Source organism: Antrostomus carolinensis, unplaced genomic scaffold, assembly GCF_000700745.2.
Source record: "Antrostomus carolinensis isolate BGI_N321 unplaced genomic scaffold, ASM70074v2 scaffold18957, whole genome shotgun sequence".
Lineage (NCBI taxonomy): Eukaryota > Metazoa > Chordata > Aves > Caprimulgiformes > Caprimulgidae > Antrostomus > Antrostomus carolinensis.
Window position 1 is genome coordinate 1 of NW_010325544.1, and position 11,684 is coordinate 11,684.

The following is an 11,684-nucleotide window of genomic DNA, read 5'->3' on the forward strand; positions in this document are numbered from 1 at the left end:
TCCATGTTACCCAAAATTAATGGTTTAGGGTCAGACGGGTCAGTTCTCGATGGTGCAAGTTGGTGAAACTCTTCAACAAGAGGTGTTTTATATTTGGTCTTTGAATCCCTCTCCACCAGCATGTCCTTTATAAACTGAAAGTGTACCTTAGGTGCTTCCTTTGAAAATACATTAAAAATGTAGTTTCTTATGTATCTGGGTATGGCTGAGGACAACAGTTATCTTAGAGAAAAAAAAATAAGCCAGTCCTTATTCAGTTCACATAGTGCAGCCCACCTCTGGGACTTCTTAGAAGAATAACAGGGCAGCCACAGATCTACAATCAATGCCTGAAGTAGCTGTTTCAGTAAATAAAGTCAAGCCACTAGAATGTCCACAGAAGCAGCACTGAAAATTCAGATTCAATCATATCTCAAGATGAAACAGGCTTAGAAAAGAGATAACTTTTGAGTATTTGATAGTCATGCACTTTTGACTCCAGCCGATAGCACACACACAGACTGTATCTTCACACTACCTTCCAGCTAATAACACTTGAAAGTTCTGCTGGTACAAATACCAACAGCAGGAAAGATGCTACAGCACTATACAGATTATCTTTCACACACACAGCCTTTGGGCTTGCACACATTTTGATCTGAGGCCAGTTGAGCTCATTCCAAATGTTACAGGGTCACCAGGAGCACTCTAAGAATTTTACTGCAGAAAAGGACATTTTGTCCCAGTTTCCAGCTAACCAAGTGGCCTTTATGTTTCACTCACACAAGCCATTGCCACCACATTAATAACAAAGGTTGGGGGTAAAAGAGAGAAGAGCTCATAATAGCTATGTGCAGAACAGCAGGACCAGTTGTCTTCTTCCAATTTCTAGTCTGCCATCTTCGAGCATTAAGGAGGTGTGAGATGTGTTTGGATGTTCAGGGGATGCACGGGCTGGATGCTGAAGATTGAGAATCAGGTCTCAACAGGGTGCTGATGACAGTATGTTATCTACCAAAAGCCATGCAACAGGGAGTATTTCCTTGCATTAACGAGCAGCCAGGAGGAACTGGGACCATTTAAATCCCCACAGATGACCTGGACCAGGCTTTTTATCTTATCGACCAAGCCTGGCTTTCACCTTCAGGTTCTTGCCAGATCTCCTGTGCCCCACTGGCTGGTTCCTATTATCTGCATAGAAGCTTTCAGATATAATTGTTAGAATCACAGAATGGTTTGGTTTGGAAGGGACCTTGAAGATCATCCAGTTCCAACCCCCCTGTCATAAGCAGGGACACCTTCCACTAGATCGAGTTGCTCAAAGCCTCATCCAGCCTGGCTTTGAACACTTCCAGGAAGAGGGCATCCACAACTTCTCTGGGCAACCTAATGGTGTGGCAACAGCTCTACTAGATTCTGACCCTGGCCTTGCTTTTGCCGAAGCTGGCTGCTTCCTAAGTACCAGAAGGACTGAGGCAGCAGCAGCTCATCATGTTCCACTTCTCAGAAATATTACATACAGTTGATACAACACATCTACTCTTTGAGCCACAGGCCAGGTCAGCACTGTAGCCCCAGCTATCCTGCCAATTCAGTCAAGCTTCTCTGTCACACCAACGTAAATCTGTACTCAAGAACTTTAGAAGCCAAAGTCAGCAAATACCATCTCAGCAAACAAACACCACTTTGGTAGAGACAACACCTTACTTGTATCTTTTATTTCACTTAATCTCATTTTCAAGATTTCCCTAGGTTCTGTCAGAGGAGACCTCCCCACTTCTCCTCCAGGTATAGGCTGCTAAGGAGATGAAACAGTACAGTGACTGAAAGCATTTCCAATTAACACCACATTGAATCATCTGCAATTCAATGAAAGACACATGCAGCCTAAGGGATGTCACGCGTGTCTTTGTGACAGCCACACAAATAACTCACACAAAGCCTTCCCTCAGGAAAAAAAATCAAGTCCCATAGGAGAGGAGTAATGAGATTTGTCTCAGCTGAGAAGGTGATTTAAGACTCCATCACACATTGCATATGGCAGTCTCACAGAACAGAAAGCACCACAATCAGTGGTGCCTCAGACACCACCTTCTGTGCCCAAGAGCAGAAATCCCTGTTGGTTGGCACTGACGGCTTGTAGCTTCAAAATAAGATTTGAAAGCTGGGGTTGGGAACAAGGCAAATGTGAATTTGATTATATTTGGGTCTCCCACCCCAAACAGCAACAGTCAAGTATCAATAAGCTAAGTGTTATCAGGCAAGAATTTTGCCTTTGAAACCCACCTACATCCAGAACCCAGAGAGAACAGCTTTAAGCCATTTCTTTTCTCCATGTACAACTAGGGCCACTATAGTCTTCAATATTCCCTTTGAAGGGCCACTCTGAAACATACTCCCAAATCCCTCTCTGGCCACACACCTGGATTTCCTTCTCGAAAAGAAACTAGAGAAAGGGAGAAGGGCAGGGGAGGAAGATTCAAAGGAGCACATTCTCTGGCCTAACCCTGACAACAGAGGTGGGACACAGCCAGGGTACAGTCCCAGATCTCACAGTTTAGATCAGTAGTAGCTATCCGCCTACATGGTCAGTGAACTCTGTGTCTCATACTGGACAATAGATAAGTCACCCAGATGAGCTGAAGCTTTCTGACAACAGCTTGAGCACTGACTATATCCAGATTTTGGCACCCACCTAGAGGTTCACTTCTCTGCTGTGGAAAGCACCAGTTGCCTCACCCACTCCCCTCAGTGGCTGGATACCCAGCACTCCCAGGAAGAAAAGTTACTACCAACTCCCTCTCAGACACTGGCAAGTGCAGAGAACCAATGTTAGTCCCCCCAAAAGAGCTGGGAAGGTTCAAGTCAGGACAGAAGCACATCAAGAGAGCTGAGGAAAGATATCTACACATGGCCAGATTTGGGTGGTGTGTTGCACACATTGAGTGGCAGAGGAAGAAGTGTCAAATCCCCAGCTAAATCTCTCCAGGTATGACAGAGAGTGTTAAACATCATTCCAAGCTAGATCTTTGAGGGGGATCCAGCTGCAGGACAGGGCAAGCACACAGAGATGTAAAGAGGTTGCCTCTGGGTTGCACTCACGGCTTTGATTTGTTTTGGCAGCAGCAGAGAAGCCAGCACCGTACACCAATGTGATCATGCCCAGTCTCTTCAGCATAATCTGTTTCCTGGGCATCGTGGGGAACCTCATTGTCATCTACACTATTGTCAAGAAGAAAAAGCTGAGATGTAAACAGACTGTGCCTGACATTTTCATCTTCAACCTCTCCATTGTGGACCTCCTCTTCCTCTTAGGCATGCCCTTCCTCATTCACCAGCTCCTAGGCAATGGCTCATGGTACTTTGGAGCTCCCCTGTGCACCATCATCACTGCCCTGGACACCAACAGTCAGATCACCAGCACCAACATCCTTACAGTGATGACACTGGACCGTTACCTGGCAACTGTCTACCCTCTAAAATCTACCTACGTCCGGACCCCGTGTGTTGCAGCTCTAGTTATCTGCTTAGTGTGGCTCCTCTCCTTCCTGACCATCATTCCCGTGTGGATGTATGCAGGTCTTATGCCTCTGGAGGATGGGACTGTCCGCTGTGGTCTCTTGCTTCCAAACCCAGAGACTGATATCTACTGGTTCACCCTCTATCAGTTCATGCTGGCATTTGCTGTGCCATTGATTGTGATCTGTGTGGTCTATTTTAAGATCCTCCAGCACATGGCCACCACTGTGGTCCCACTGCCCCAAAGGAGCCTCCGGGTACGTACCAAGAAAGTCACCCACATGGCAGTTGCCATCTGCTCTGCCTTTTTTATATGTTGGGCTCCCTTCTATATCCTCCAGCTGGTTCACCTTGGCATCGATACACCATCTGTGGCCTTCTTTTATGCCTACAACGTTGCCATTAGCTTGGGCTATGCCAACAGCTGCCTCAACCCCTTCCTCTACATTGCCCTCAGCGAGACCTTCAAGCGCCAGTTCTTAGTGGCCATCCGCCCTGCAAAAGAGCCATGTCGCAACAGCAGCTCCATCAACAACAACAGCATGACTGAGGCTAGCGTCTGTCTAAAACTGGCACCAGAATCCACTCAGCAGACTCAGTTTCTGGAGGACTTTTCCCCACGTTCATTGCCTGTGACTGTTCACTAGGACACTTTGAAGTGACCGCAGCAAAAAGCCTTCAGATCTATAGTCGATGGAGAAGCAGCAGCTTCAGGTAATTCTTGGTGACGTATATGAACTACAAGCTTACACCTCCAAGAGTCTGGGTGCCTCCCTTTTTCATTGCAGGGCTCTGCCCCCACACTGCCCTTGGCCGATGAGATGCTGCATACTGCTGCTTCGTTCCACTCCTGCCCAGGAGGACTCTATCACAGAAGATGCTGGGTCCCCAAAGAGGATGGATGGAAGAGAGAGAAAAGACAGTGAGAGGCTTTCAAGAGGGAAAGCCTGGAAGAGTAAAACCTCTACCAACATCACTGCCCAGTGATTCCCCACCTCCCCAGCCCAAGATTCCTGAGCAGCACGCCAACATAGAGCTTCTTCATTCAAAACTTGAACCTTTGAAGCACAATGTCATATGTATGTTTATTTTTGGTAAGAAATCTGACCTGCAAACTTTCATGGCTGTGCTCATGTCCTAGAAGCAAACAGCAGAGAGAGATCTTGGGGTCAAAAGTCTCACCTAGGTCTGCCACTTGGCATTTTGGTCCAGCCCCATCTGCCTCCAGTGGGCTGTATTGTTTGGCAGCCAAGATGTTTTCAATAACTTGCTAATTCTGATGTCAATCCTGAGTGTTTCAAGCAAAAGCAGGCAGATAACAATTGCACTGCTTTGAGGGACTTCAACCAATTCTCAAAACTACTGCTGCTAACACCAGCTTTGTGGCTGTTCATGCCAATGAGACGATTTTCACACCGCTAGTTCCTCATGCTGCTCTTGTGCCTCGCAGTCTGCATGACCATCGGGGAACCCCAGGCAAAGGGGTTTAAACATGACTAAAAAAATACAGCGTGCAGTGATCTGTAGAGCAAGATGAAGAGAAGGCTCAGGGGAGATCTTATAGCAGCCTTCCAATACCTGAAGGGGCTACAAGAAAGCTGGGGAGGGACTTTTCATAAGGTCAGTTAATGACAAAACAAGGGGAAATGGGTTTAAACTGAAAGAGGGGAGGTTTAGATGAGATATTAGGAAGAAGTTCTTCACTGTGAGGGTGGTGAGACACTGGCCCAGGTTGCCCAGAGAAGCTGTAGCTGCTCCTCCCTGGAAGTTTTCAAAGCCAGGTTGGATGAAGCTTTGAGCAACCTGGTCTAGTGGAAGGCGTCCCTGCTGATGGCAGGGGGGCTGGAACTGGATGATCTTTAAGGTCCCTTCCAACCCAAACCAGTTTGGGATTCTATTCTATTCTATGATGTGAAAAGGAAGCTCAGAGGAAGCAAAGTTGCTTATGCAGCTTCCTCAAAATACCAAATGCTTTTCAAAGTTTAAAGACGGGAAAATTAAGTGTCTGTGGTTTGTATTTGCGGCTTTAACAGTCACAGATTAGGAAATAAATTTGCTCATTACAAAGACTAGAGAAAAGACAGCGCAGATCAGCTAAACACAGGGGATTACACCGATTGCCTCCGCAGGGCGTTGTTCAACGCTTTGTCAAACATAGATAAACTGGTTACTGTACATGAATTTAATACAAAGAAGAATTAAAAACATCAAACAGCACAAAAGAATTTGTTACCACGCTTATGGTTTCATGCCACCAGCCACCCACAATATACCCAGACCAGAAATTCACCCTTACACAGCAAACCTGTGTCACCTGCACAGGACTTCCCAAGCCACGTGCACACTTACAGGTGCATCTCATGCACACACACCACACTCACAGGCGTTTTTAAGTACAGCCAATACTTTAGCCTACACCCTGCAGAGAACACACAGCCATTCACATACCTCTGGTGATCAAAGCAGGTTGGTGTACAACACCAGCACGTTCGGCAACATCAGATGCAGCACGTTGCTTTTTGAGTCACTGAACAAACTTCACAGCAAGGTCTCTCTGTGTTTTCACTCCAAGCTTTGTCAACCTGCACCCACTGCAGCAGCACATCCACACTGAGACTCTACAGTGTCTTGTCAATTTTTCATGCCCATTTTCCTGGGTGATAAAACCAGATGCAGATGGAACTTTCAAGCTTTATAACTTTAAAAATCTTTGCCCCATTTTAACTGCCGGGAATTTTCACCTGTGCTGGTTTCCATAGAGCTGCTTTGCTCTTTGGTCAGTACCCTCCCTGAAGGGCTCGGGAGTGAAGGTCAAGGAAGATGTGTGCTGTGCCAAGCCAGACTTGTTCTCAGGACAAGGGAAGCTATTGTGTCACCATTCTCCCACGAGGAAGTTAAGGGGAGGACTGGCACGCTTCTCTGTGAAAGGAGGTGGTAGTGGTTGGGTGGGTTTTTTCCCTCCTTTAATACCAGTGATGAGGAGAGTATGAGGGAAGTGAAAACAGACTGAATTGTCAGGGCTCACAGTGAGCAGCACAGTGAAGATACCATCTTGCTTACAGGGAAGGTGTTTATGGTTGAACTAGTCTGACTTTGTGAGTCAGTCTGACCCAGTGTGGCCAAGCCATGCGCTACAAACCACAGAGGCACCATGGGCTAACCAAGAAGGGTGGTCAGCACCAGCTGGTGCAACACTGGAAAGGCTCTTTGTGGTGTAGACCTTTTCCAGATCTCAGACTGAAGTCAAGGCACAGTACACAGGCATCTTCCCAAGCTGTAGTCCTTTTAGATCTCATTTATATGAGGGGGAAAGCCATGCTAAAGACCTGGTCCCCACACTGAGGACAAGGCTTCCCATTTAGCTGGTGTCCCAGAGGCACCTGCCCCTTCCCAGCACCCTGCAAAGGCTCATGGTTTCCATTCCCTCATGTTCCTCCCGCCTGTCCCCAGCAGGTTTCCTAGTCCAGATGCCTAAATGCTGGCTGTGGGGGTCCCCTGCCTTTCCATATATACCCATAAAAGCTGTGGCAAATGCACCTTGGGAAGACAAGGATGTGGATGCCTGTGGATGTGCTGGGAGGTTGGGAAGAGAGGTACAGACAAAGGAAACTAGCAAAGAACACAGCCAGGTTTTTGCCATCTTCCCTAAATCACCTCAGAGCACAGGGCAAGATGAACAAAAGCCTCTCCTTTGAACACAGTCCTTTTGTTCAAAGGCCTTCAGAAGTGTCCCCTGCCAAGAGGTAAGGACTTCCAGTAGCTATACGGTCTCTGTGCACCCTTGCTGTGACCTGTTCCAAACATCCTGCTCCTTTTCCCTATTTTTTAAGAGCCAGCTTTGTTAAGTTGAAGAGCCCGTTGACATTCTGGTTTGTGTTCAGCTTTACCTCTTTGTCCGTTTTGCTCTTAGTATTTATTATGTGATCTCCCCATCTCAGTGGTTGCAGAGCCTGAATAAAAGGCATCGCTAAGTAGAAAAGGACACAGGTTCTTGTGCAGAGAGAGGCAGCTGAAATGCTGTGGGGTCCATCTGAAAGGCGCGGTGAGAAGGGCACGGAGATAACTCAGTGTGTTTCCTTGCAGTCCTGCCTCCTGGACACTGCTCGTTGAATCTCTTGCTTGAGAGAAACTAAGGGGAAATTCAGCTAAATAACCAAGGAGAAAACACTTCCAAAATCAAAGGGTGACAGAAAGAAAATATTCCATCTAGTAGTTCAGATCACCAGCCTGCCACACAGGATGAGACAAATTTCAGCTCCCTTTGCCAGCACAGTTCATGAGCTACCTCGTCAGACTGCAGGAAGACAGATGGGTTCACTCTCAACCCCCTTCTCTTCCTCTCTGTGTCCTTAGAGGTGAGACTGAAGCCACATGTCAGAGCTCTGCTCTTGATAAACTCCCACAAGGGGTAGATGCTCCAGTTACTGTCACTCCCACTTTCCCAGTTAGCAACAGAGCTCTCTTGGCTGGTCGCTGCAGGATTCAGTTCCTGGCTCACCCTTCTCAGTTACTTCTCCACTATGCAGATCCCCACATCTACACTGGGCAGTAAAATACCCTCCTACCATCCCCACAGTCACAGCTCTGCCCAAAGGACACGCTGGAGCTGAGGTCCCCAAAGCCCTGCCAGGCAGCAGGCTGGTGGCATCCTCCTCCAGACACCCTTGTCCACCTGAAATCTCTGCACAGCTAAAGCTGCCCAGGACCAAGCTGCAGCCATGATGGAGAGTGAGCACAGTGCTGGTGGCTGCTGGGTGGGGAGGAGGGAAAGGTGGGGTGTCTCACTCACTGGCCCCTGGATCACAGCCAGAACCTGACTAATCACATTTCATCAATCCTCTTGAGTTGCTAATTGGATGCATTTCATTCAACAGACTCACCGGTGGGAGAGGAGCCACGCAGCAGGTACAGATACGTTCTCAGCCCACTTGGTTGGCATTAGTCCTCCTGCCAGATGCAGGGACCACACAGCAATGCCCTTTCTCACTCACTGTCCGTTAGCAAAACAAGATGACTAAACCCTCACACCTCCCCTGCAGCCTTTCCACTTGCTCCTTCTCTACTGCGGGGCTGGGGAGGGGACAGCACACAGGAAAGTCTCACCAACAGCAGAGAAGTAAAGGGGGAGGGATGTCTCATCTACAGGGAACTCACTGCACCACTGGAGGAAGAACCTTTGTTAAGAGATGTAGATCCTGATTGCAGGAGGGCATGAGAGGTGATACCTGTTCTTAGAGCCTTCATGCCCTACCCATGTCCCATTGGGGAAACAGCTCCTCTGATTGTACAGGACCCAAGAGTTGTTCCTTCTGCAGCATCTTTCTGCCAGTACAGTTGTGTTGGCTATGGAAATCATCACTCCTGATCTCCCAGTATGGGAGAGCTGCAGCACTAGTTTCTCCTGAAAGGTAGAGCTGGGCTGTAAGAACTGCAAAGTTATACTTGAGAAGTGGCTTACTTGGGTATGAGACATGATGGTGCACATAGAGCAGCGCTTTCATAAGCACTTCTGGACATGCTGAGGAGCAGCATGTTAGAAAAGCCCTCAAGGTTGTCAGCTCAGCACCTTTCACCATCTCTAAAGGCTGCTGGAGTAACATCAGCACTCTCTAGGGTCAAGCCTTTGTATGAAGGATTCTTCATCCAAAGCAAAGTTGGACTACATTGGCATTGCCCTCCCCAACCACAGCAGCTGAACAACACAGGCACCACTGAAGGCTCCAGGCCCCGTCCTGCAGGTTCATACAGGGTTAGTCCCCTGGAAAGAAGAGTCAAAAATTCTGCCGATCACACCAAGATGAGTTTGAGTTTACATGACAGCAGTCAGTAGGATTTTAGCACAACAGGGAGCAGACTCTGCCCCAGGTACTGACTTCATCATCATCCAGCACTGCATGAGAAAAGGAGATCTGCAGGGTCTGGCTCCACAGAAAAGCCTTTGAGGCAGCGACTTCTCTGAGCTTCAGTTAAACAGTGACACACACAGGTTTTGGTTTAGGCCTTAAACCTTATTTCTTCCACTTAAAACTAAGTTAACAGATGAGTCAGTCCTTCCCTCCAACCTGTGTTCTTCTGTCTCCTGCAGGTTTCCACTCGCAGGGTAGGCAGGCTGAGAGCCAGTGACATCATTTTAATTATTCTGGTGTTTGGTTATTATTAAGTTGCCTTTGCTAAGTCTGAAGGAGCTCTTATGATTATCTTCCTACACATGCTGCTGGAAACACAACAGCTTGGCAACACCAGGCTGCTATGCCCTGCTTTACCAGACAGCTCAGAGGAGAAAGCAGAGCTTTCCTTAGGCAGCCACAGCTAGGAGAAGATTCTTGCCTTGTCCAGGAGCAGTGCTTCTCACACCCATATCCCACTGCAGGCTTGGGGATGCAGTCCTCTACCTCTTCTCCCATGGGACTTGACCACAGAAAGCCAAACACTATCATTTTGTGCATACATTTTGGCATAGAGCACTTGATAGGGATAAGCATGGTGATGGAAACAGTGGGTGATGAGTTTCTTAAAGCTCTCGCTGACTTACTCCATTAGGAGGTTGGTTCTTGGATGTGCACCTTCTCCAGCAGCCAGGTCCCTCCCACTGAGAAATGGAAACAGGTTTTGAAAGGAGCAGACCATTCACATCAAGGTTCCCTCTGTCCTCCTTCCTGTCTGCTCATAAATGAATACTTTGGATTTCAACTTGCACAAAGCATTTTGGGGATTTACCCCCCTCAAGTCATTACAACCTCCTAGACCGTAATCCCAACATAGACCTCCAAGTGCTCTGGCAGTGTAAATTTGTCATGTTATCAACATGAAAACTGCTTCAGAAGAGAAAAAACAGTAAAATGTCACCTCTCAAAGTGAGAACAAGTTTTCTGTCCTTTGCTTTTATACAAGTTCAGATACTTTTCCCCAGCCAACTGCTGACACTTGAAGAAAGCACATAAACATTTGCTCCCGGGCTGAGATGTGTTGTGCCAAGCCACGGCCCCCAGCCAGTGCTGACACCATCTCTAGGTTTAAGAACACAAACACTGGCAGCTCAATGAGAAGGGACCCGTTCCCTGGAATGAATATTCAGTCTTTCTGCAGCATGGGAAACATCAATTGTTCAGTGTGAAATAAATTACATCTCTGTCTTAGGGGGGATTTTAATGAGACCTCCCCCCTCTTTTCCTGATGCTGTCAGACTCGGGGGTAAAAGAAAAAAAGCAAAACAACATTCCAGCATCTCCCCATCAACCCTGCATCTGCATCGTAATGGCCCAATCAGGGTAATTAGGATGTCTCCTGTGTGCTCAGGGAGGCTTTACCCAGCAAATCCAGCCTGCTGTTCATTACATTGCTGCAGCATAGCTAATTACTCTTGGCTTTAGAGGGAAGGGGAGCAGTCCAGCTTTGTATGCAGTTGGGAAAAGAGCTATGCTGATTGCAGTCAGGTTTTGGCTTTACCTCTGGTCCTACTAGATCTCCTGGTACACTGAAAGCTACAGGATGGGAGAAGAGGCTGGTCTGTGTAGTTAGTTCTTAAAGGAACTGGTGCAAGGACCTAAATGCCCTGGAAACCCCTTTATTTAACTTCAAATTCCTTTGGAGCAGAAGGGCATCTCCTCTTCCCTGTGGCTCCAGTACCAACCCGAGGACATGCGAGAGCAAGGAGGTGTGCATGCAGAAAACAGAGACCCCCTCTGCAGAGACACTGGAGCAGGAAAGCATCACACACTGTTGTGGCAAGGGACACTAATGGGAGCCTTTCCCAAGGCTGCTGGAAGTTGGATGGGCACTTCTCCCTCACCTTTCTACACTAGATCCCATAGGTACAGTCACAATGCCCCAGGTGTGCATCCACATCCCTCCTGAGCCCCTCTGCCATCAGGTTTATGGAGCCCAACAGGGATCCCATCACCCAGAGGTGCTCTGGGAGCATGTGTAGCCCACCTCCCAGCCACTGGCTAATGCGTGAGCCACTCACAGCCAACATCTCCACACAACCAGCCTGATTTATCATCTCTCCTGTCCACATGGCATTGTGTCCAAGCTCAGGCTTGCTAGGAATGGATTAGACCTCCACTGTTGATGTCCTGCTATTTTCTCATCTCCAGGTTTGGCTAAAGCACATAGCAGAAGAGTTGGTGTACAGATGTCAGATGAGGGAGGACACCACCGTGGTCTCAGTCAAGGCTGCACTGATC

General features: G+C 47.8%; 1 protein-coding gene across 1 annotated transcript; it reads left to right on the forward strand.

Moving 5' to 3' along the window:
* Window positions 1–3,105: 3,105 nt before the first annotated feature.
* On the forward strand, window positions 3,106–4,152 carry LOC104527527 (melanin-concentrating hormone receptor 1-like). The gene has a single exon (XM_010171268.2). It carries the CDS (start codon window positions 3,138–3,140, stop codon window positions 4,143–4,145), a length of 1,008 nt encoding a protein of 335 aa, XP_010169570.2. The 5' UTR covers window positions 3,106–3,137; the 3' UTR covers window positions 4,146–4,152.
* The last annotated feature ends 7,532 nt before the right edge of the window (window positions 4,153–11,684 follow it).